Source organism: Marmota flaviventris, chromosome 1, assembly GCF_047511675.1.
Source record: "Marmota flaviventris isolate mMarFla1 chromosome 1, mMarFla1.hap1, whole genome shotgun sequence".
NCBI classification, from domain to species: domain Eukaryota; kingdom Metazoa; phylum Chordata; class Mammalia; order Rodentia; family Sciuridae; genus Marmota; species Marmota flaviventris.
Window position 1 is genome coordinate 189,733,500 of NC_092498.1, and position 27,494 is coordinate 189,760,993.

The window sequence follows — 27,494 nt, forward strand, 5'->3', positions numbered from 1 at the left end:
AATAGTTTAATTTACAATGAAATCAATTTATACACTTGAAAAGAGATAGGATAATCTGTTTATTTTATTATACTTGTCTGCATTTCATCTTCACATTTTATAGTCTCATATCTAACAAACCTAGGTCCTCTCTGTCATGGTGGCAGAGGGGTTGTCACAGGTGACCTTACTTGATTATCCGACACTATACAAAGGGTAGTGGAAAGGTCATTTCCTTTCCCAGAAGCTCAAGTAAAATAGCTTCTCATGTTTCATTGGCTCAAATAACATTATTTGCATCCATTTCTGGGCAAAGAGTCATGATTCACCAACTGTGGAGCCAATTATATTCCGACTGCATGGTTGGGAAATAGACATAAGAATAACCAAGGGTAATGTGGGTTATCATTGAGAAGGGGAAAGGAAAACTAAGGGGCAAGAAAATAATATAAGAAACATAATTCTTATCATTGTTCATACATTCCTCTCTAGAATCCACCCTTAATTTAACTTTTGATTGATTTTTACTTTATTGACGCGGGGTGGGGGGGGGTGGTTTTCTGGGGATTGAATCCAGGAGCATTTAACCACTGAGCCACATTCTCAGCCCTTTTTATTTTGAAGCTGGGTCTCACTACATTATATAGGGCCTCCCTAAGTTTCTGAAGCTGGTCTTGACTTATGATCCTCCTGCTTCAGCCTCCTCAGTCTTTGGGACTGCAGGCATGAGTCATCATGCTTAGCTTGATTTTAACTTTTGATCTTATGTCAGTTTAGTTGTTTATCTTTTAAAAATATCCAAAAAACAAACAAACGAATACTTCCCCTATTGTTTTTATAAACATCCTAAAATATTCTATAGTTAAGACTTGAGGGTTTTAAAATAATTTCGAACCCACATGTTTATATTTTCTATAAGTGTGTATAAAATTTATTAAAGAGGAGATTGGTCTATATTCACTGCTGAAAACCCATAGCACTTTAAACATAATTGACTCTCAATAAGTTCTTTGAGTGGTATTTAGGATATACGACTTCATTAGGCAAAAGAGAGAATGAAAAAATAGGGTCAAAATTTCAGGGAAAAAAAAAAGTCTGTAGTTAACATTCTTGGGAAACTATCACTTCACTGTGAGTTAATGAGGTAGTATCCCCTGGCCCCAAGCAGAAATGAAAGCTTTTAGAATGAAGCAGTTAAGGACCAATAAATTAGGTAGGAGCAGGTCAGGAAAATCAGAAAATAAACATTAAGTGTGAGATGGTATCCATATTGCTTTATCTCAGCTGCCTTATTTCTTTTTGCCCCCATCAAGGAAAAGCATTTCTGTTTGCTTCTTCCATTAATTTTGTTTCTTTCTGGAACATTTTGCATGCTTCTCTCAATGATAAACTCATTGCATCTTATTTTTTCCCATGAATGGGAAATATTAAGATTTGGAATAAAGTGAAAAAACTTTGTTCGATTGCATTTATTTTGATTTCTTTAAGAAAAGTTATGCAGGGAGTTTGGGGATAGCTCAGTGGTAGAGTACTTGCCTTGCATGAGTGAGGCCCTGGGTTTGATGCCCAGCACCTCAAAAAAAAATGTATCCCAGATATCATTAGGTCTTCTATTATTTTAAACAAGATGATTGGCTAAAATCTCCAAGTCTATGCTCTTTGGAAGTCTGAAACTTTCTTCAGGTTGATCATCCTGTATGTGAGTGTGTTTTTAAGGGCACTTTGGAACACCTATCTGCTCTCTCCCCACAGTATATTGATTTTGTTTGAAATTTATCCCCTTTCCAATTTTCTCACCAACAAATCCCATTCAGTGTTATATAACAAAGACGTGGGATGTGTTCAGTAATGGCACATGGCATCCATTCAAACATTTAAAAATTAAAAATAAAGACGCACCATTATCCTCAAGTTGCCCTTTGTCACCTTCAACATCTAGAGATTTAGAAATATAAACCCAGGTCTCTCTTTTCCATCATGCTAAATAACTCAACATACACCTATTTCCTTAGATTTTCATTAGTTAACATTATTATTTCAAAAAGAATTTATTTTGCCTTGCCTTGAAAATATCAAACAGAAAACGATTTTGAAACCCATCTTGTTGAACGGGTACTAATTATTTTTGAAAAAGAAGATGCATTAATATCCTTATAATCTTGTACCATTTCTCAAATTGAGAAATCCTTTTGCAACATATATAAACAACTGTCTCCCCCAAAATGACATTTCCATGTTTCAGCTCTTATTTATTCTGGAATACTTAAATATTTATCAGTAACATCATCTTCATCATTAATTTGCTTTCATTTGAAGCATAGTTTTTAAAAATGATCTTCAAGCTAATGTAGTATACTGCAAATCAACCCCAAATTACTTTGTCAGACTTCAAGATATTTGGAAATGAAAAACTGAATGTATTTATAATATAAGGGTATTATCTATATATTAAATTAGAGAGTGAAAATATCACTCTTTTAGCATGTTACTATGCCCCCAAAGCATAATAATTAACATATCCAAACAAAATAACAAAAACAAAGAACAAGAAACAAAACCAGAAAAAAAAATTCAGTTGTGCTGCTAGTTTACTCTGTAGGTAGAAGGTTTGCATGTCTTCCAGGGAAGTTTTTCTGATCAATACCCACAATTAGGAGAGTTACTGTTAGGTATCCCCTCTCCTTGTCATTTCAAAAATAATAATAGTGCTAGTGAGTAAAGAATAATAATACTGAAGGTGCTTTCTAACCAGCATTTTCTAAGATTTATTCTTTTGGCAAAGTTAAGCAGAGGGAACATCTGTTTAGCTTTAGATTGAAGTTGAATTTAAACAATCCAATTCTCAAGGGGAAACAACCTCTAGTAATGAGAGGGTAGAAAAAAAAGGAAGAAAGAGTATTTACAGACCAAGGAAGTAATGGTCTTAGCATTACTTACAGGTATTTACATATCAAGCTTGTGACATGGTAAGGGCTCACCTGGCCTGACTCAAACTTGGAATGACCAGATGTCCACAGGTCTCATCTTCATCTTTTGAGCCACCATTGTAATTCAATCCTGCTTGGCTTCTACCTTCATAAAGTCTTTATTTCCCAGACACTGTACTGCTTGCCCAGTGGACCATCTTTCCACTATTGACCTCATATGGTATCTCTTCCTGTCTATTCCCCCGAAAGAACTTTTATAAATGCAAAGGTTAATACCCCTGCATATTCAGACTCTGAACAGAAAGTTCTTTCCTCCTCAGCATGTCGTACCTAAATTCTGGTTCTTCCTACAAATATGGCTTACCTATTCACCCCCTCAATTATTCCTGAGCAATCTTCTATAACAAAATTGCTTCTTTTAGGTCTTGTGCAAGTTCCTTACTCTCTTTATTGATAGCACTCTCCCAGAAGGTCACCTAACTTCTCACTTTGGGTGGCTACCATCTGTCAATCTCCATGCAACCTGCAGATTATGTAGGGTCTTGTGTCATCAGTCTTTTCCTACTTCCACTTCCTGTGTCACTAATATAATAGTGTCAGTGTTCCTTAATCTCCTCAATTCCAATGACCTTCACGTCATGCTGCTCTAGACACCCACCTTAAAGGACCAAACCACGATGCCTCCCCCTCTGAAATCTTAAAACCCTACTATTTGCTTTATCAGCATTATTTCATTTTTGCATCTCTCCTTTTAAACCATGTCTATTACCTGCCCCTTTTCCATTTCTTTCCCTCTCCACCCTAGAAAACACTGTGTATTACTTCACTACTCTCTTGCGAACATCCTCACTTCCACCATTAATAACAATAATGGCACTTAAAATCACTTTCATTTATTCTGAGTCACATCTCTTCTTAATTCTCCATGGAATCAATTCTAAATGTTCACTTTTAACTTTTTTCCAATGATAACATTTTAAGCATTCACCCTCCTGTTCCCAGTACTGCACCGGTATTCTTAGGAAATGAACTAGCCATGATTTTCCTGGAGACAATGAAAGATGTCAGGTATTTGTTCCTTCAGTTTCCTGATCCCAAACTTACAAGTAAATGAGTTCTGCTAATTAATACCACCTTCTTTTATTTAATCAAAGGAAAAGGAAAAACCTCCTTTTATGTTCTCCCTTCTCTACTTGGCCCCTAACTCATCTCCTTCCACCTCTTCAAAACTGAAGTATTTCATTATCTTTGACTCCAGCTTCAGCCTCACCTTCAGAAAGCCTTTGAACAGAGTAGTCCAGAGCCTCTACCAATGGGTCTGCCACCTCTGTGTAGAAAAGGTCTTCCTGTGATGGGAAATATTCTACATGTGGTTCTCCTACATCCTTTTGTGATGATACAGGTGAATTTTTAAAATGTTAAGTTCTTTGTAAGATATATATATATATATATATATATATATATATTTGGATCTGAGTTTTTCTTTTCAAATTTTCTCCTTGATTCTAGCCATTATGTACATTTTTTAAAAAGAAGCCTGCTTTCCTAGCTGATCTTATTCTCCCTGAGTTTTATATGCTCCCATTGAAAATCTTGAATATTTTATTCACAACTTTTAATTATCCATCCATTCATTCACTTCTTCATTCAACAAACGCCTTGTAAGTCCCCAACCTTGATGAATCAGGCATGGTCTTGCTAGAGGCTTATGGGATTTGCCTTCTCAGAGCTGTGGGAGAGGCAGATCAGGAGCCATTAAATGCCATGGAAGAGAATCGTCATGTTCAAACGTGGGCTTAAAGCAAAGGTTTAAACAGTAATTTGGCATTTGGATTCAGCTTGAGAGACAGGGTTTGGATTTGTGTCGGAGCTGGATTAAAGGGGGTTGAACACAGGGAAGGCACAGGGAAGGAGGTTATGAAGAGTGCTCTTAACTCAGCATGTGGCTTGGGTAGAGCCCAACATAAATCGACTGCTGTTCATCACATGGTTATAAGTAAGTTGGTGCAAATGGGTTAAAATTTCCCCCAGGATCATGTGCTTTTAATGTGCTTTGCTTCTCCATCATTGGAAAGCTGTCACCATGCAAATTCCTCTTCCGTTCTTGCAGTAAACAATGGAATCTGGACTCTGGCACCACAGGGCTGATTCCCTTCCAGTGTTTCTCTCCATCTTTCTGCTGGTGGTGGTTCTTTATCATGAACTCCTCAATCCTTGGAGGAAAGCATGATAACATCTGTAGCTTGGCAGAAACTCCTCTATTATGCTTTTGTGTTACAAAATTGTAGATGCTCCTATGAATAAAGACTGTCATTTAAATCTGTTTTTCTCCTAAATATGTAACGTTTCTAGAGTATTTTAGTCCAGCAGCTTTGCGCCCTTTCTTTTGCAGTTTCCAAAATGTTGTTTTATTTCCTCTGTATTCAGAACATTGCTGAATTTCTTTCTTCCCCGGGCTCCTTTTCTCCTTGCCTTCATTTGCTTCCCACCCATTTTGGATCAATCTCTAGTATGAATATTCTAAATAGTTGAGTAGGTCGAGTTCTGTCTCTGAAAATCTCATGCCTGAAAAACAAACCCATGAAAAAGGAATGTGTTGGTTGGTTTTTATAGAGACTGAATTCTGTTTTCAAAAGACATTTAGGGGCACCTTCTCTATGTCCTCCTGAGGAGCTGGGTCATCTTCCTTGGTCACAGGGATAGTGGTCATTCATGGCTTGTGGGCTTGAAGCATCCAGAGGAAGAGTTTTCTGTGGAAATGGGACTTCTGTGTGTCTGGCAGTCTGGATGAGTTTTCACAGTGACTCAGGTTTCTCTTCCTGGCCTGATGTATTGCTTTAGTTACAGAAGTTAAATAGAAAACTGTAAAGCTTCCAGGAACATGGAGGTTTCCCTAGTTCACTTGTCTTCTTGCCATAGTGCCTCAGTTCTTTCATTTCTAAAATGAAGAAGCAAGACTAGTCTTCTGGGGGGGGGGAATTATATGAGCCTAAGGAGGCTGAGGACATTAGCTATTTAATTTCAAATCTTGAGGCTGATAGTGCATGTTCGATTTGCCTCAAATGTCTATCTCATTTAAAGAGGTCACCACTTTACAGAAGCCCGTGAATTCTTTACCATTGGTATAACAATAGTTTTTGATATAAATATGGCAAAAATAACAGTATTAAGGATCACTAATGAAGGGATAAGCAGATAAGGAAATTCAAATGTGAAATGGGAAGACTTACAGAAGGCAGTAGTAATAATACAAATGGTCCAATTTGAGTGGATTAGATTAGCTACTCTCTTTCTGGGTACTACAGTTAAGGTATAATTGGCCACAGTGAATAATGCATTAAATTATCAAATTATATAGAGAGAGGGGATAAGGAGCAGGGAATGGGGAAGGAGAATATATAAAGATCAGAAAGAAGAAATGAGCTTAACTAGAACACTCCATGGGCTGATAACAAAGCCAGTTTTTTTCTGTGCTTTCTCAGGACCTATTGCCCAACCCATGCTGGAATCATATTGTACCTGATTACTCTCCTCACTGCTTGGCTCATGGGATGGACTCAAAATTTTTGATAGAATGATGCCAATAACTGCACATCCCTTACTGGAATTTAACAAAGAAGCACTTTGGCCTCTTAGTTCCTGAGTTCCTCACATCTGGTGATTTTCTTAGTCTTAGTCTAGATTTTGTTATTTGCAATGACTGAGCCCCCTGCAGATCTCAAAGTCAAGCACTCACTCCCTTTGAAACCCGCTGCTCTCTGACAGCTCCTTTCTCTCATGCATGTCTTTGTTGTTGTTGTTTGTTTGTTTGTTTTTAGGACCCCCTTATTCCAACAAATCTTTAATACCACTAAGCCTGCCTTGGGGTTGATCACCTCTGACTCTTCCAGTGTTGTTTTCTCTGATCCATGCCCAGCTTAGATTCTACAGCAGAACACTGAAATCACTTCCTTTTCTGTACCTTCACCTTCTTTGCCTGATTCTCCTTCCATCCCACTCTCATGGTAAAATTTGACCTGAGTCTGCCCCATTCTTTTGAATAGAGGAATATGGCTAGAGTAAAACACGCCACAGTGCCATTGGATTTCACATTCATGTTGTGGCCCAACAACTTTCATAGACCTTTAGTGTTATCCCTAGAAGTCTTATTATATAGCTCAGTTGATAGACTCTCCCACTCTCCAAGACAACCATTTCATACCTTCTCAGACTCCAAACTCAACTCCTACTTTCACCTCACAAGGTACCTCAAAAGTATAAGCAATAAAAAAGGCACATAAGTACCTCAACAATTTCCCAAACTTCTTATATCTAAATCCATTCATTCTCTCCTTTGAATTGGTACATTGTCCCTGATGTCGTCTAAGGACAACCTCTCCTGTTTTCTGATGGAATATATCCCAAAAGAAAAGAGTACACACACACACGCACACACACACACACACACACACACACACACGTGTTGAAATATAACATATGGACAGGAAAGTATACAACTTACAAATTTATAGCTCAATGAATTTTACACAGTGTGTACACTGATGTATCATTCAAATCAAGACACAGAAGGGTCCTTTATGTCTCTGACTTCTTATCTTTACAAAGTACCCATAATCCCAACTTGTATCACAATAGATTTTCTTTAATTCTTTTTGATCCTTAAATAAATGGAATAATACAGTATGGAGCCAAATTATATGTCTGCCATCTTTCATTCAATGTAGTATCTGTGAGGCTTATCCATATTGGTTGACCAGTTTGCTTTTTCTTTGTTTTATATCACATGCACATATTTCTATTTATTCCTCTACTGATTAATATTTTAGGCTACTTCATGTTTGGAAGATTATAAATAAAGCTACTTTAAATATTTTTTACATAACTTTTGATGCACATTTCTAAGAATTTCTGTTGTGTTCATTCATACCTAGGAAGGAATTGCTTGCTATAAGTTCTGCAAATGCTCTGCTTCACTGGTCCCACCAAATGGCTTTACAGAATGGATATACCAATTTAAACTCCCACTAGCAGCACATGAGAGTATTTGTTGTCTACATCTTCAACAATACTTACTATCATCAATCTTTTTTTTCTTGTGTGTGTGTGTTTTCATACTAGCTAGAATGTAGTGGAATATAATATTTTTAACTTCCACTTCCCTGAGAAATGAGGTTTGTCAAATTTTCAAGTGTGAATTGACCATTTATATTAACCATACATACTTATATATTAAAATTTTATGCTACTTTAATGAAATTTTTATTTATATTATTGTTGTTTCACATACAATTGGAAGAAGTCATATAGAGAGACACCTTATACACATTACCCCATATGGCCAATGGTATCCTTTGGTAAAATTACAATATCAGAACCAGGAAATTGACACTTACACAGATTTCCCAAGTTTTATTCATTTGAATATATATTAAATTGTATACAATTTCATTACCTTGCGGGTTTGTTTATCCACCACCATAGTCAAGATCCTGAACAATTTCCCTCCTTTTTATAACCATATTTGCTTTCATTTTATGCCTCATTCCCCTATCCCTAATCTTTCATGACCTTTAATCTTTCATCCATTTCTAAAATTTTGGCATATAAAAAATGTTGTGTAAGGGACTGGGGATATAGCTCAGTTGGTAGAGTGCTTGCCTCATATGCACAAGGCACTGGGTTCAATCCCCAGCCCCACAAAAAAAAAAAAAAAAAAAAAAAAAAAAAAGTTGTATACATAGAATCATATATAGTCTTTTGGAATTTGATTTTTCTTTTTTCTTTTTTTTGGCTCAACATAATTCCTTGGAGATTAACCTAAAAAAAAAAAAATATATATATATACATACATATACATATATACATATATATATATGTGTTTATATATATATATTAATAATTTGGTCTTTTTTTAAAAAATAGAGCTCTCAGTCTTCTTAATGACTTGTGGATATATCTATACATATATGTATACACATATGTGTATATATATATATATATATATTCTTTGTACAGATTTGCTTGTGAGATGTATATATTGCAAATATCTTCCTTCAATATTTTGATAATCAGAGTTCTTTAATGAACTTCATTTTATCATTCTTTTCTCTTATGGTAAGCACTTTTTAAGTCATGTTTAAGAAATTTTTGCTTTTCCTAAGATCATAAAGCCTTTTTCCTATTTTCTTCCCAAAGCTACATTATTATACTTTTTATTCTTGTATCTATGACCCACCTCCAATTAACTGTGAATGATTTGAGGGAAAAGTCAGGTCATTTTCCTCTATACAAATGTAACCGAGTCAGCACATTTATTGAATAGGTTCTTTGTTGCGCTGAATTCCAGTGACACTCTTGTTACAAATCACATGGTTTTATATTTGTTTCTAGTCTCTATTCTGTTCCATTAGTCTATTTTTCTCTCCTTGCAGCAATACCGCACTATTGTGATTACCATGACATTTTAGTAAATCTTGACATCTAGTAGTATATATCCTTCAACTTTTTTTCCCTCTAAAATTTTCTTGTATATTCTAAAAGTCCTTTGCACTCATGTATTTTAGAATGGGCTTATTTATTTCCACCAAGAAATTTGCTTGAATTTCAACTTGAATTGCATTTAATGTATAGACTGTTTCTTTGTTTTGTTTGTTTTAAGCAAGAACTGACATTTTAGTAGTATTATGTTTTCTAATCAAGGAATGTGCTCTCTTCACCTTATTTAACCCATTAAGGCTTTCAAAGTTTTAGGATAGAATTTTTTCTGCCTTTTCTCTGAGGTACTTCCAGGCATTTTATTTTTTGAATACAACACACACACACACACACACACACACACACACATATATGTATGTATGTATTTCACTTTAATGATCTATTGCTGGAATATAAAAATAGAATTTATTGACTTGTATCTAGCAATATTGCTATATTTCCTTGTTAATTCTAATAATTTTTTTCCTTCTTAGTATATTTTTGGAATATCTATACACAACCATGTCATCCGTGAATACTGACAACTTTATTTTTTCTATATTTATGCCTTCCATTACATGTTATCATTTTATTTCACTGTTTTTAACCTTGAAGACAGTATTAGAAGAAGTGATATTGGATAATGTAATCTCATTCCAAAATTCAAATATAAATTGCTCAGTATTTCACTGTCACCTACCAGGTTATCTGCCTGCTGTTTATATATAGACTTCTACTCCTGCTTCTCATCTATTCCTTAGGTATTTTGTCATATACAAATGCTAGATTTTATCAAAGATGATTCTGAGTCTTTCAAAATGATGCTGTGCATTTGTTCTTTATTCTTCCATCATGATAAATTATGTTGATTGCACTTATAAACATGATGTGAAACTTACCTTGAAACATCAAATTTACCTTGAGGTTCTGAACTTAACCTCACCTGGAGATGTTGTGTATTATCAGTAGGCTAAAATGCTATTTAAGAAACTCAGACAAAAATGGTCAGTCATGAGAAACTTTTCCTTCTTTTAGTGTCCCTACCAAATGTAGGCCTAAGGAATATGGTAGGTTTATATAATGAGTTGGAAACTTTTCCTTCTGTAGTTATCTCTGGAGTAATTTGTACAAGACCGATATTATCACTTCCTTAAATGCTTAGAAAATTCACCAGGAAAGCCAATTAAATCTGAAAATTTTAATGTGGGTAGTTTTGAATTATGAATTAAGTTTCTTTTAGTAGATATGAAACTATTCAGAATTTCTATTCATTATTGTGACTGTTTTGATAAAGTGCTTCTCAACAAATTTCCCCATTTATAAATACTATCAAAGTTATTGGTCTAAGGTTGTTTATAATGCCCTCATTATATTTTCTACTTACCTACCACATGCCTCTGTTGAACCAATGGGCCATTCCTATTACTTCACCCTAAATATGCTTATTTATAGTTTCAAATGGCCTTTATTCTCTACTTTGATGTACAGTTAGTTCTCAGTTTTTTATCTGATTTACGTTTCTTTAGCTCCTTCATGACTTTTGTAGTCTACTGAAGTTTTTCTTTATCCCATCATCCTCTGGATTTCATATCACAAAAAAAAAAATATGGGAGTAGAATTCATTAGTGTCTCTATAGGGCTGTTTCACATTCTATTTTAAAGAGATAATGTAAGCTACATTTCCATAGGATTATCTTTTACTTAATTGCAGTAACAAAGATTCATGCACATTCCTCAAAGCTAATGAGCTGTGATTTTTCCTAATAACATCCATGAATATTGCTTTCTCTGCAAGGCTGAAGCTGTATAGCTTGGGACCACATGGGCATAACTCCTTCTCACTGCTGTGCAGAGGGAAAGCTTTTGTAAACTTCTAAGCTAAGAATGAAGTTGAAGATTCTTTTCATCTCTTGGCTATATGTTAATAATAAATAACCGCTGCTTCAGAATACAATGACAAGTTTATCTATTTCTCATTTAATGGCTTAATCTACATCTCTCTATGGGTTATGTTCAGTGTTATTCTGGGGAAATAGATGAATAATAGGGACTGTACACTTCTAAGAACCCTGGACTCCCATCGCTATCAAATCCACTAACTCTTCTCTTTTAGAGTACTTCTATCCATAGGAGAAGTATATCTGGCTCTGTATTCACTTCCATCTACTCTTGAAGGACTATTAATTCATCACTTAAAACTATCTACTTTGTCATATATGTATTTTTTAAACGTAAGCAGTCTGCTTTATATAGTTTTACTAAATTTTAAACATTATAAAAGCAATGTTGTTCCTATATTACATGAGGATCTTCTGCATTATCTAGAGTGCACTGGCAGAAGCAGAAAGAGTATAGAAAGAACTGGGCATAGTGGTCTAGCCTCACCTCGCCCGCATGAGGCATGCTTTTCTTTCAAAGAGACTGTCTCCATTTCTCTTCTCTGTGGATGTTTCATGTATTCAGTGATATGAAGACTTGGAAGGTTTGCTTTGAATTATCCTCATGGCAGCTAATCAGAGCAAGTCTGTGAAATGATATCAGATTGCCATCCCAGGTCCAGGCACTGTGCCTCCAGTCTAAGGTGATAGAATTACACAAATCCAAAGAGCAGGGCCCTCAGAACTCTGGAATCATTCTATTAGAGATAACACTGAGCCCCTCTGGACTGTAACAAATCATCACTCAGGCTGTTCCCTGTATCCACACATATCTTTTTGTTAAAAGAAATTTTGGACTTCATGATTCTTTCAAAGTAATTCACACTGCATACTGTTAGCATCATCTACTACAAATCAGTCTTTTTTTTTCTCTGCTCAAATGCCTTTTGGAGATATACACTTTTACAATTTTCCTACATCCTTCTCATTGATTTTCTTGGTTTGATGAGACCAGAGCAACTCTCCATTCTGAATTTGTTAATCAGTTTTGCACAATTTTTAGCAAGGATTAGAAAGCCCCAATAAATAGGATTAGTAGAACTATAACTGCAAATGAGCCACTGTCATCAAATAGCATAGGAAATTCCAAAAGTGAAAATATGGGACCTTTCTTGCCCATCCCAAATAATTTTTAAATGAACAGCTTCCCCATAGGAAGTATCTAAAACCCTTTGTTTTATTTGTTTAATTTTGGTGGAGGAAGAGAGAGTAAATCCAAAACTAATAATTGGGAGATTTCTTTGTTTCCACAGAAAAAATCATTGATTACACAGTAACAGAAACATTTTGTCCCAACTTAAATAAGCATCAACACAATTCCTTTCCAATCCCACTTTTTTTTTCCCCGCCTCTCTTCAAGTAACTATCTGGGTGATGCAGTGTCTAGACTTCTTGGAACAAGTGATGGAGTCTGGAATTTATTCTGTGGCTTTGAAAATGGCTATTCAGGGCTCCCACGCACTTACATGTGAACGTCCTCTGCCTTAAGAATATGCAAATAGCACCAGGCTGATTACAAGAAAAAAAATCATTCACTGATGCTGTAACTTCTAGCTGCTACTTAATGGGGAAATATTCTATGGATTAATCTATTTTATCTGCATCACCTCATCATATTCTGCTTCCCATTAGCTATCATATAAAAATAAATACATAATTTGTATTCATAAAAAATATGGCAGACATTTTGAAGTTTTGGGGAAATACCCATAAATGAAATTAGTTTAAAGGACATATATACATCCATATCTGTTATGGTCTTAAGAAATAATCCACAAGAATTTATCAAGTCAAGGACAAAATTGTTGTCACAGGTCGTTCTCTTAGTCCTTTGTCATTTGTTAGCTGGATAAAATGAAAGCAGTCTCTCAGGCGCCCACATCTAAGCAATGCTTGTGCAGCCAGGATTATTGAGTCTGAGCGGAGTTTATCTGGGCTCTTAAGGAAATCAAACTGTGTGCTCAGAGAGAAAGTTCAGAGTTATTTGTCACCAATAATCTAAAGCTGAGAGTTGAGCTTACACAGAGCTGTAGCCATTTCCTGGAAGTACTTGCTCCTGATTTTACAAGACTGTCACTTCTTTAGGCTTTACCCTAGAAAATAGAAGTCTCCCACAGAAGAGCTTTAATACAAAGTTTATCTGCTCAAAATAGTCTAAAGGGACATAAAAAGTGCTTAAAATAATTCTGTTCTTAATTTTCAAACAAATTTTCAAGATCTTCTATTATTATTTTTTATGACATAAGAAAAAGCAACCAGAAAGATTTTTTTCATTGAAAGACACACACACACACACACACACACACACACACACACACACAACATGAAAATGAGGTGATCTCACCTATACTATAAAATCTGTAATGGTTCTGTTCAGAAGAGCACTGTAAAATTAAGTTCCCAAGCATTTGGGATAGTCCCCTTATAAGAAAATTAGGTATTCTGAGTATCAAGTAAAACTAAAATATTGAGTGGAAAAGAATGGCAAAAATGTCATTTAACCTTATGTTACTCTATATTTCTAAATTTGAACTTCAAGTAATAAACCCCATTGAGAAAAATAAGTTGATACCTATATTACATGATAATGATTGAAAGAATGCTCTTAGAAAAGTATTTATTTAACTTCAAAAATAATAAGGTTGGTTGAGTTGAATCGTGAGTCAGAAGAACATGGGCTTGTTCCCCAATATATGTAGGTATAAGTTTCTCCATTTGTGAAATGGAGAAACCATCCTGTTAGATTCAAAGACCTTTTCTAAAGAGAGTACGAGTATATGAATTGCTTCCTAAGTAGTTGAGCTTGGGCCGTGTTCTAAACTGCATCAAATGTTATTGGAGGAGTGAAAGATTAATGATCCACTTTTACAGAAGCAAAACATAGATGAGGTTTTGAATAATTAAATCATTTGAAGAAGCCTAGCTAAGAAATCACATACAATGTTCACATTAACCATACTGCCTGGGAATTCTTCAGTTTGACAGAAAGGTCTAAATAATTGAGTGGATTCTCATATGAACTAGTGAACAGTGCTCTAAAGGGCCAAAAGGTTATGTCCCTAATGAACTCTAATGCACAGAAATGCCTCCTTAGAGATATAGACAGTAGAGTGGATGGATGGATCAAAATAACATCTTTCATATGGGTGCCAATTAAGCCCAGTTGTAAAGCATGCAATTACTAACTGTACAATAAAAAAACACCCAAATAGATGAGGGATGATTAGCCTTTTACTAGCATAGGGTATATCTGGCTAAAACGTTTGTTAAAATGTTATGTAAAGACATTAGAGATGGTGGTGAAATGAATACCTACTATGAGCTCAGAATTATCAATGACTAAGAGGCTTGCACAATTTTTAATTGAAATAAAAGCTTTCTGCCTGCAGAAAAGTCATGACCACAAGGTAGAACAGCAGCCACAACAGTATCAATTTTGCACTTGGACAAATTCCTACTTGGCAATAACATTCCACTTGCTACGTTATCTGCTAGGATTTTAGAGTCAAGTAAAGGAATGTTTTCCAGAATGTGTTGAGTTCTTTAGAGCATTAGATCTAAGAAAATTTTATAAGTGTTCCAAAAATAAAAGTTTTAGAAAAAAATGTTGTTTTAATCACCATTAAGAAGGATTTGTAAAATATGACTTTTTAGAGATTTTTATTATCTGTCATTTTCAAAGAGAAGGATATGTTATGCAGCATTGTTTAAATGCATTAGAACACAGAATGCTTTCCTCTCAACATAGCTGGTGTTCCAAAGAACACATTAAAGGGGATGCATAGAACATTGTAAATCATATATCTGAAATGGCCAGGAAAATATTATTTACAACAAATTGCTAGAGCAGTTTTATTGATAAGCTACATGCTTGCCACAGTGTTCTTCATGTGAAATTATATTTGCTGAAATGTGATTCTCATGTTCTGTACTTATTTGAAAAATTGATAGCAGTCAAACATCTGAATACTAATTGTTCACTTAGGAGAACAAAAATGATGATGAGCACAGTTGGCTAAAACATTTGTTTAAATGTTACGTAAAGATATTAGAGATGGTGGTGAAATGAATACCTACTATGAGCTCAGAATTATCAATGACTAAGAGGCTTGCACAATTTTTAATTGAAATAAAAGCTTCCTGCCTGCATTCTTTCATTCAGCCGTTAAACAGTTCCTTACTGAATACCAACCAGGCATTACCTTAGGTAGTGACAGATTCACAACTTAAGCCTGGATCATACTTTTAAGAAGACAGTAGTCTGGACATAGTGATGAGCACTATAAGAGGACAGAGGACAAGGGTCTCTGATAATATTCATTCATAAAATTAAATTATAAATATCGTTAGGCATTTCAAAAAATTGCTCTTGTTACATAGTAGTTTTTATATGGAGATGAGCTGTACTCAATTATTCATGGCCACACATAGATTACAAACAAGAGTTTGGTTAGTTTGATTTAGGGTTGTGTCATCAAGACTGCCTCTATTTTAACAACTAGATATAATAGAAGAGTTTTTAGTTTAGGTTGGAGATAACATTTATTCCAAAGTTGATTTAGTAATATAATAGTCCATGAATATTAAACAGTCACAACTGATGGGTTAGTCTCCATTAAGGTATTTCCCTTCCTTTAGATCAAGTCTCCTGAGCACTGTGAGGGCTAAGATACACAGAACAAGTAATTTATGTTTTCCATATTTACATGGATCCTTAATATTTAATCTCAGCAAGTTCAGAAAAATACAGAATTAGAGGCTTTTGATTTTCTGTAGAAACCATTCCTCTAACCTTGATGAATTGAGAACCTTGTCTCATGAGATGAATCTGGTTCAGAAGTTTCATGATGTTGATCAAGTTTAGAAGCTCTGAAACAGTTCATGCCATAGGAAAATTTAATTCTCAAACAGTAGAACTTTGAGCTTACAGGGAGAATGTGTATTGAAAATAGGAATGTTGGTTATACTTTATGCCTATGTAAGTGAGGATGTGATTTTCCCGGAGCTCCCTTTCTTCATTGCAAAAAATGCATGTCATTCCCCAGAATACATATTTTACTGACTATTAGAACTTGCAGAAAAATGATTTGGCTCTTTTGTTATTCAACCCAATGGTGAACATTTGGAAATTAAAGGAGTTGGAAAGGAAATACTGAAAGTAGGCTTGAGAATGGGGTGGGAGAAGGGAACACAGAGACTTCAGCATTATCTGCAAAACTCCATTTCTTTTTTTTATTAACAAAAGTGATGCAAAAATGATGAAGCTGTATTTGCCAATTTTGAATGTTTCTACATAAGCATTTCTTGCATTATTTCTCTATTTTTTTAATTAGAAAATAAAACATTATTAACAATTTATGATGATTCATTCATTCAACAAATACTTATAGAGAGTCTACTGCATGATAGCTGCTAGCAATAAAATGGAGGGAAAAAACAGACATCATGCTCACCCTTTAGGAGTTTGTTTAGAAGTAAAATATGAGATGCTTGAGCTATTATACAGAAGGTGTGGGAATTGGGGTTAAGTCACTTAGTGAGGCTGCTCTTAGTACTAAATCAGTAAGCAAAGGTCATTCAATGCTGATGGAGGGACCTACCTTATTTTTGGTCTAAATATAATTAGACCCCATGCACTGGTCTGGTCCACACATATAAAGTAGTCTCATGTGGTATATGATTTTTCTCTCTGGTTGCAGCCTCAAGTTCACATGTATTTTTCTTTGATTCCCTCTAGTATATGACTGCTGCTGCTCCTATGCAAGGGACCTACATTCCCCAGTACACGCCTGTGCCTCCGACAGCTGTTTCTATTGAAGTAAGTCTAACCCTGTCTTACAGAAATAGATTAAGGGAGGTCAATCTCAGTCAAATAAACTGTGGTTCTCAGGATTCAAGAAATCCTCATGTATAATTTCTGTGCTGATCTAAACTTTGCAATGGCAAGCTTGGTATATGAAAGTATGCAAATTATTTTCAAGCATGTCTTTATTTTGCTTTGCATGTGAAATGATCTAATCTGATACAGAGGTTTGAGGGGAGGGTCATTTTCACATTTAGAGGAAAGAACAGAGAACAAATCATTACCCCATCAAATGTTAACCATAGATTTTCATAAAAATAGGGAGGCAAAACAGTTTGCAAGTATGAGAATGAGCTAGATCTCCAGTACCTTGTTTTTTCAAAGTGTGAGCCCTGGACCCACCATCATGTGAATCACCTAGGACTTTCTTAGAAATGCAGGCTGTCAGGTACCACTCAGATCTACTAAATTTGAATTTTTATTTTAAGAAGATCCTTCCATAATTCAGATGTGCATTGAAATTGTAAGAAACACTGGGTTCGTGCGCTAATTCTCACAATTTCTTCACATTAAATTTATTTGGAGAGTTTTAGAAACGATTGCTTCCTGGATTCTACTCCCAGAGATTCTGATTCACCTATCTGGAAAATGTCCTCCTACACATGAGGATGTTTAAAAGATCTCAGCTGATTCCAATATATACCAGTGGTAGAGTGCCTAGCATGCAGAAGGCCCTGTGTTTAATTTTTAACAATAAGGAAGGGAAGGAAGGAGAAAGAGAAAAAGGTGGGAGATAAAGGGAGGAAGGAAGGAAGGAAAGAAGGAAGGCAGGGAGGGAGGGGAGAAAGAGCAAGCAGGGAAGGGAAAGGGGTAGGAAAGGAAAGAAAGACACTGTTCCAATGAATGACCCTTGACAGATTTAAAGGTTCCTATAGACAAGAACTCGTTGGATCACTGGTAACAGTGTGGACATCATAAAGGATAGTGTCATATTGACCTTAAAGGAAACATTGCCCTTCTCCTTTTGTCTTTCATTTGGGATGAATCCATCCCCTCTATACCTTTACTACATAAAACCATCAAGCTTTGTAGAAAACAGAAGGCATAGAACTTCATGGAGGGGGAGGTGAAACACTTAGAATCTATTCTTCCCTTTGATTCTGGCTGTTACTTTTCATTTCACTGCCCCCCTTACCCCTCTCCTAATGCATATGTACATTAAGGTCACAGAACACTTCCCCTCCTCAGCTGAAAACCGTCTGGAATTGACATGTCTTTGCTGCTCCATAAATCGGCCAGTAACTAGCACATTTGTACTGCACCACAAGAAAATCCACTGATAAAGAGATTGATGGAAACCTTCATAGACTAAATTAGATCTATTAAAACACCTGTTTTTCTGTGTAACAAATGTTGACTTGTACCAAGTTATAGAAAGTGCAGAGGGCACTACTGTGTCGTTTAGATAACCAATATTATATTTTCAGACCTCTTATATGTTCTAGACATAGGGGACCCAAAGAATTTGTCATATTAAATAGGTTTTAATTTGATCTCTAAATTTCCAAAAATATGTGATTGGATTACATGTTCTTTGCTATATTCAGCTCTCAAAAAGGAGCTATGCCATGAGTAATCCAATAATCCAGGCATTCTAGGCGCTGTGAGCATAGATCTCTGCCACATGTTTGTATTTCTTTATGTCTTACCGAGGGCACATGCTAGTGGAAAGAATTGAAACATTTTGATAATGATCAATTAATACAGCCCATTTCACAGTATAGTTTATTAGAAATGGTATAGGTAAATCTGGAGTCTGAAAAGAAGAACTTCGGTGAGAAAAATATAAATACGCTCTGACCTTCTGCCTTTCATTTGTACTTATAGGGAAAAGCACTGATTATTTTCCATGTGAAAACTTTCATTACACATTCACCAGAATCCATAAAAATAAATGCTGGTGGGAGAAAAACACAAAACAGCATACAATACCTTTGGAAAGAAAACAATGAATGTCTCTAAGAAAAATTTTTCAGATTCTAAGGAAGAATTTCAGGGATCTTTAGTTAAGTGACAAGAGAATTGACCAAGAGCATTTGCAATTCAACATGACTGCAGGTGTCCAAGATTATAATTAAAATCAGGTTCTATTAACAACCAAATAAATCCATGTACACCTCCCTTGGAAACAAACATACATTCCTGATAATGACCAACTCCAAAAATTCATTCTTGCTGGCATCTGTGAGAAATGAAAGATACAATAAGAACCAAAAAAAAAAAAAAGGAAGAGCAAATCTAAATTAAGGACAAGTTGTTTTGTTTCCTTTTTCTGGAAACTGTAAATGGATTTCAGTTCATATCTTGGAAAACAAAGCAAAGTAAAACAAATTACTGAAGGGGAAACCTGCTCAACAGTATCCTTTGAAAAGATTTTCAAACTTTGATGGAGATTTTTATGAAGGACAGAGCCCATTATTTTGCCAAATGATATGGACAAGGTACAGTAAACTACCCCCAGGCAGTTGTTTACATATACAAGTATTCCTAGGAATCCTAAAAGATATGTTTGATTAAAAATTGTTATTTAGTCTGACTATATGTAACCATGGTTTAAAAGTTCCAAGAATGGGCAAAATGTTTTTTGGTTTTTTTTCTGACAATATGACTATACCAAGGACTTCTGATGGCAGAGCTTATGGTGTTGCATTAGAATGAATTTCCCAACCCTTATCCAAATGTATTCTTTGCATTGCTTTGAGTGCTTATCATGGCTTCATGGAGCTGAGAGCCTCTCTTCTCAAGCCAAATAGAACATAAGTATTTATGACTCATTAAGACAAGATCGTTTATGCTAAAGAAAATAAGGTCTTTGTGTACTTATGTGCCTCCTTAGGGTGTCGTTGCTGATACTTCTCCCCAGACAGTGGCACCTTCATCCCAGGACACCAGTGGTCAGCAGCAACAGATAACAGTGGACACATCCAACGAACATGCACCTGCATATTCTTACCAACAGTCGAAGTAAGTTTGGGTTATTATAAGCTCTTCCCTTCCAAGATCAAACATCTCAAAATCACTCTTTTAAGGTGTATCCATTAGTTTTGGTTGTAAACACACCACCCCAAACTTAGTGACAAACATTGTTTAGCTCGATGCTAAGTGAGCTTGTTTGGGCTGACCTTGGATGGCTGTTTCTTCTGACCTTGGCTGGACCTAGAGCCTGGGTCAGTGGTTGAACAGCCATGTAGCTCTGTTTCAGGGTAGTGGCTGGATGTTGGTTGGGTGATAGAACTGAATAGGCCACATGTTTTTGATCATTCTGAGAACTAATTGCAGGGAAGTCTCAGAATTTCCAAGACAGCAACAAAGGAAGTCTAAAGAGATCAAGCATTCTTAATTCTGTTTGTGACTCCTGGGCTATTGTTGCATAGGACAAAACAAGTCATGGCCAAACAGAATCAATGTAGGTCTTCACTGTGAGAGGGAAGCATTGCATTCATTTTCACCAAAGGCACATACTTATCCAAAGAATTGGAACATTCTGATGATGATAAAATAATGAGGCACATTTGACAGTGCAGTGTATTAGAAACAGTCTAGTTGAAAATTGAAAAAAAATCCCAGTATTCACCTATGAAACTTCATAGTGAAATTCTATGTAACCATGTATGTAACCATGAAATTCTATGTAACCATGGTTACATATAGTCATTTTATTATTGAACGAAAACAAGTGACACTCCTCTTGCGGAGTTGCTTTGAACACCCAGTTAGATGTTTGTGGGGAAAAAAAAGGATATCATAAAATACAAATCATAGAAAATAGGTTCCTACTTAGCAGTTAAGGGGCAAAGAAAAAAACATCAAGTAGACAGAATTACTCTTGAAAGTTCTTAAGCCACTCATCAAATAAATTGCCTTTGTGTTGAGTAAATATACAGACTAAAATTTGAGAGCTTTTTGTTGAAACCAAAGGAATTAACAATAGTAAAGTCTACACACAGGTAACTTGACATGCAAAGTGCTCCACTTTGTACAATCAAACCCCTGGAGAACAGAGAATTCCCAGATGATCCTCTCAGTAGTTTGCCTCTATTTCTTGGTCATTTTACTTGTTAATGAAAAAAAATTATTTGACACTTGTTAGCACAGTAGGAAGGCTTTATTCATAATTATCACAGTGTGTCAAGATTGTCACAAAAGAGAAGAGAGATTGGGCCCAACTCAAAATAGATCGAAGGCAGGTGGAGATTTATAGCCAATCAACAAAGGGAAGGAGTGAGTGAATGGAAAATTATTAAAAGGAGACAGCAGGAGTGGGGAATTACTACTAAACCAATTTAATCAGATTCTTACTGAAAGCAAATCAAAAATGGATAAATCAAAGATGCCAAATGAGAACACTAATCAGATATTAAGGACGATTCCATGTCAAGGATAGGAAATTCTGGCTACATTGATATAATAAATAAACTGACATAAACAAACATAAACATTAAAAATGTAATAGAAACATTAAAAAATAAACTGATATAAAGAAGGGAAACAAGGGGTTCTATGACCTAGAACTTTCCTACTAGCAGCTAAATAGTTTCTGGATCAATGGAAACAATGCTTTCATTCATCAAGTCATCAGTATTTTTTTTTTTGAGCACCTATTATGTGACAGTATTCTAAGTGCTAAAAAACGATCAATGAAAAAAGCAGATTTCTCCCCCCCCCCTCTCCTGGAGTTTATTTTCCACTTATAATCAATAGATCAATCAAAAAACAATTTTAAAAAAGACAGAATTGCCAAGCGGATCATTCAAATATTCCAGGGGATATAAAATAATGAGGTCAACTCCCAGGATTTAGTATTGGAGAAGACCTCTCATATAGGCCTGGGTTCTGAAAGACAATTGGAAGCAAATCTTGGGGAAATTTGGAAACAAGGCATTTTAAGGAGAGGAAATAGGCCATTTGTAGGCCCTTGGCGGGAACGTGAGGCTGATGTGTTTCAGACTAGAGGCAACCCTTCCAGGAGATTAGATCAAACAGGACAGCTGGTACCAAGCTTTTGCCCCTTAGATACTTGACTCTCTATGATCATATTTAGCTTTACTCAAAATGAGCTCAGAACTCTTGGGAAGGCTGTAAAAGAAGAAATGATATTATTTGATTCACAAATGTTGACTCTAATACCACTGAATATAGAGGGATATATTTCAAGGACAGCCTTCAGAATGCAAATATCCCCCTTCTTGCAACTCTCCAGAGACCCCTCCTTTCACTGTCCAATTAACTGAGCTTCAGTTGCCCCAACTTGTTATTCCACAATGAGGTGTTCTCTTCCTTTCTCAAGGATGTACTATCTCAGGTGTAAAGCTTCTTTCCATGGTCATATTATGATTTGGTGGGGAAAGGGATTCCGTCTAACCCAGAGGGAGTATCTCTGCCTCTGGCAGATTCTGGTGACAGTTTCCACATTCACTTCCAGGGCCAGAGCCAAGTTCATGCATGATAACAGCATCATAACCAGTTATACCAGTAGACATGGTCTATCCTCAGGATTTACAATCCAGGCTGGGATTTAGTTCTCCATGTTCAGAAAATATGCATTCTGTATGGAAGAAAATGAACAAGACTCTCTTTTAAAGCTCTATAGTAATAGGAGAATGCACTTCATATTTCCTGGCTTGGTAAGCCTTGGTGGTGGTTATGGCAACTGGAACTGAATCTTGGAGGCAGGAGCAACATTTCAGAGGGTGTAACAGTTTGATCAAAGTCCAAGGGTGGGAAGGGAGCTCAGAATGCTTCTTCAAGAAGTGGAGGTAGAATAATAGAATTGTGTAAAAAAGCTGATTAGACCTAGATGGTTATATCAGGTGCCACACTGAATTGCTTGGATGGCATTTCCTTTGTTCTATGACTACTCTTCCAGCCGAAGTAGGCAATGAATTTGGTAGGAAGGGAAATCAGCTGTGCTATTATTGCTATGACTTAGGAAAGAAGTAGCAAAGTTCTGAAGTGTCACAATGGTAGGTGCAATGGTGGGAAGAGGAAGATAGAGTAGAAGATAGACTGAAAGAAGAAAAAACATAAATAAGACTTGAAATGAAGTCTTATTGAATGAAGCGCTTCGTGCCATTAACAGAAGCAGATGAGATAAAAACCCATGAGGGTGTGACTTTCTGGAGAAAGGCAGGAATTTAATTATCCTTGTGATGAGTCAATTCTAATAAGCTCTACTCTTTGAAGTATTTGAGGAAATCTGAATCTTAGCACATACAACTTTCACTATTGAAACATGTTTATAAGTTTGGTTACACACCATGGTCATTTCTCTTGAGCCATGGATTTTTATGGTTGACGATGCTGAGTTTTCCAAAGATAATAAATATTCCGAAATGAAATCTCCATCCCATGTCCTCACAGTGGTAAAATTATGAGGAGAGTTTCCTTGATTGGAGGAATTAGATTCCGCACTCACACAGGAATGTATGTGGCAGGATGTTCTACAGCTCATGCTCAGTGCTACAAAGATGAAACATTCTGGAACATGAAACATTTCAAAAATATAACATGCAAAAACCACTTGTATTGCCCTGCAGACATTTTTTTAAACCTGGTAAAAATGTTCATAAATTCTGTGCATGTTCTCAACTTCCTCTTTTGGACATGATACAGTCTTAGAAGCTTTTGACTTGAAACAACAATAAAAACAAAATAGTGAATGAAATTGAAAAATATACTAAGACAAACTACATTTGGGTGTGGCAATCACTCCTGGAATTTTATAAAAGGAAGTAATTCATGAGACTCTATCCAGGTTTTTTTTTTTATCAGGTTCAATCAAGAGAATCTGACCTGGGTCATGGTAAGACAGATTGTTCTTCTTCAGAATCATTTGAGGAAGACACTGGGAATTAAGCTGAGCATTTGGATCATGCAAAGTGGGTTCCTTTTCATTGGCAACCATCACTGGGAAGAATTTGAGGGATGCAAGAACACCCTCAGAGACACTTATTAAGCAAGCATTTGTTAGAAAGCAGGCACAGAACAAATTATACAGCTTGCTGTGTACACTTAATAAACTCCTAACTTTGTTCTTTAAAGTTAACTGACCAGACCTGGTATAAAAAAATTCTCTCAGGTTAGATTCAACCGTATTCTAGATATAGGCCTATGTCGTCCTTATAAAAGCCACTCAGAGTCTGCTCTGTGACAATTCTGATTTGAAATCAATCCTCAAGCAGTATCCTAAAGTGAGTTGTATTCTATACATTTCCCTAAACTATTCTTATATCCTTCCTGTACTAGTATAATGGAGAGTATCTCTAAAATAATTTAACCAATCCACATTTTCTTAAATATGCCAAATCTCACAAATGGCAGCTCATTTCCAACATCATTATGCTAATTAACATGCCACTACTTTCATTAGGCAACCCATTTCTAACAATCATTATGCTAATGGAGATATGGATAGCTTAAAGTATTTGTACTACCTCTGGCCTTTTTGATTAAATGCTAGCTGACCTCTTGTGGGGTGTGAATTCTAATTAGGGTAGCAGAGTGCCCCTGAAAAGTAGCTTAATACATCACACATACATTTAACAACCAAAGCATCTATGCTAAAGATACTGTAAATTAAGTTACATCCATTGCTGCCAAAGATTGGGAGAGAAAAGTTTGAGAAATATAAATGATAGGCCTATGAATTATGGGACTATATTTGTGATCTGTTCATTCCAGATTCCACTTTCCAAGCTAAACTACAGGATCACACATTTATACTTATGGTTTCTTGTTTTCTTTAAAAGAAGCTATTGATGCAAAAGGGACACTCAGCTCTTATCTCAGGAGGAAATGTTCACTGTGGTTTCTTTTGGAAGTTCTATGGAAATTCTAATTTTCAACCAAGATATCTATTTGTTTATTTGGTTTTGTGTTGTGAAAGAAACCTTAAACTAACTAGAATCTGAAAAATATGTTTTCAAACAAACTTAAATTCTACTATGCAGAACCATAAGCCCTTTGTTCTGACTCCACCTTTGTGACATCTCAGTTACTATTCAGTTATTTGGAGCTTGATTTTCCTCTTCAAAGTGAGAAGATTGGGTCTTTCTCCAAAGAGCCTAAATTAGGTATCTAAAGGGGGGGGGGGATTTACCACCATGCCCAAGTCAGGATTGAAAAGTGCCCCCAAGCACTTCCTAGTCAAATTATGATGGGATACACTGCCTTTTTTTTTAATAGCTTTATTTTATTTACCTATTATTTGATGTGGTGCTAAAATCAAACTCAGTGCCACACATGTGCTAGGCAACTGCTCTACCACTGAGCTACAACCCCAGACCAAGAATATACTGCTTTAAACCAAGCCAAATGCTTTCTTTAATCACAGCTGTCTCCAAAGCTATTAAAATACAGTATTAATGAGCGGGACCTTGTGATCCATGCCTGTAATCCCTGATACTTATGAGACCGAGGCAGGAGTATCTGAAGTTCTACACCAGCCTGGGAAACTTAGCAAGATCCTGTCTCAAAAAAATTAAAAAGGATTGGGGATATAGCTCAATGGTAAAGCATTCTTAGGTTCAACCCCCAATATCGAAGACCAGAAAAATACTTCCAATACTTTATTTCCTGAAAGATTATGGTGCATGCCCCTTTCCTCCTATGGAATTCCAAGATATTTTTAAAACTATATTAAATTATTTTAAAAGTTTAACAAAATTTTTAAATTGTCTATGTGTTTATTATTTTCATAGTAATATAAAGCATTGCATTGTTTTAAATTTTTTTTTATCCTGCTATTCTTCTTTGTTCTTTAAGTATTTGTTTAGTTTACCTGTAGATAATCCAGTATTGGGGGTTAAGTGTATAGTTTTTTCTCCAAACCCTGGACCACAGAATACTTCTTTTTATATAGCATTGCATGAAGCTAGTCTGTGAGAAATTTCTCTGGGAAATACTGAATCAGTGGATTTCTTAAATACTAAATTCTAGCTTTCAAAAATATGTTTTGCTATTTCACAACTTGTAAACTATTTTTTTTGTTGTTGTTATTTTGTTTTTATTTTTATTTTTTTATTTTTTGTCTTCTTTGGAGAGGGAGTTGATGAGAAGATTCAAAATGAGTCTATTCACCCTGACATTAAAAAAAAATACTATTGCATTTTATTTTTATGCCTCAACTCTTCTATGGCTAATGAAACTGTGGGAACACCAAATTCCTAAAAGTGGTCAGTACAGTGATGACATGTAATTAAATTATACTTATGAGTCACACCACCTTCTGTGTTCAGTGCTTCACAGTTTGCAAATAGTTTCCAAACTCATCTTTTTCACGTGTTAATTATTCTAAGTTTCAACTTGTTTTCTTGCTATTCTCAGAGTCCAACTTAAAATGCTCTCTATACTAATGATCAGGAACTTGAGAATTTAGAATGCTTCTATTTTTATAAATATGGGGGCAACCCATAAATACTGTGTAAATGTACACATTCACACTTCATCTAAGGAAGAGGGGGTGGAGAGAAGTGAATTTAATTCTGTTAAACAGCAACACCTTTTTCCTTTCAACTTCAGCTAGGAACCATGAACATGTAAATTACAGCCCTTTATTTCTCCTCATTTGTTTTCGTGTAGCAATGAGGACCCTTTAAGGACAAAGCAAAATATGGAAGGGTACTATTGGAAATTATTGTATAAGGTTTAAAACTTAGAAGCAGCTCCAGCTTTAACATTTAGCATTTGACATTTATACACACATATATTTATTATATATTCATATAATATACATATAATAATATACATATAATAATATATGTGTATATATATATAGTGTGTGTGTGTATATATATATATATACATATATATATATATATATATTGTACTAGGGATTTAACCTAGGGACACTTTACCACTGAGCTACATCCCTGCCACCCACCCCCATGCCCTTTTTGGTTTTGTTTTTTATTTTAAGACAGGGTCTCACTAAGTTGCTGAGGCTGACCTTGAACTTGCAATCCTTCTGTCTCAGCCTCCTGAGTCAAGTGGAGTCATTGGGATTACAGGCATATGCCACCATGCTCAGCTTAACTCATAAAAACTGATGCTTCTGAGAGCAGTGCATATTGAGGACTTGAGCAGGGAGGGTCTTTTGTGCCACCACTGAGTAAGACAGCATTCACTGAGCTGCTCATCATAGAGATTCATGGTGTTTTAGGCTTTTTCTCTTTATTGTACAGTGGAAAATGGGAATGGAAATAAAGAAGAGACCAAAACACAAAACCAAGGAGAGAAAAATGTTGGTTCTCATAGAAAAGATAGATTTTAGAAATACATAGAGTCAGCCTACAGTTTGCAAAGACAGAGAAAGAC

At 35.6% G+C, this 27,494-nt stretch overlaps 1 protein-coding gene across 18 annotated transcripts in view; it reads left to right on the forward strand.

Moving 5' to 3' along the window:
- The window catches only part of Rbms3 (RNA binding motif single stranded interacting protein 3), a 1,055,032-nt gene that overhangs the window by 1,019,665 nt on the left and 7,873 nt on the right, over positions 1–27,494 (forward strand). For 11 of the 18 annotated variants that reach the window (XM_071619646.1, XM_071619615.1, XM_071619630.1 and 8 more), the window contains 2 exons: positions 17,055–17,135; positions 20,017–20,144. In XM_071619646.1, coding sequence (XP_071475747.1) covers positions 17,055–17,135; positions 20,017–20,144 — 209 coding nt within the window. Of the gene's footprint in view, positions 1–17,054; positions 17,136–20,016; positions 20,149–27,494 lie in introns of those variants that run through there. The other 7 variants (XM_071619621.1, XM_071619642.1, XM_027932408.2 and 4 more) reach the window with 1 other exon arrangement.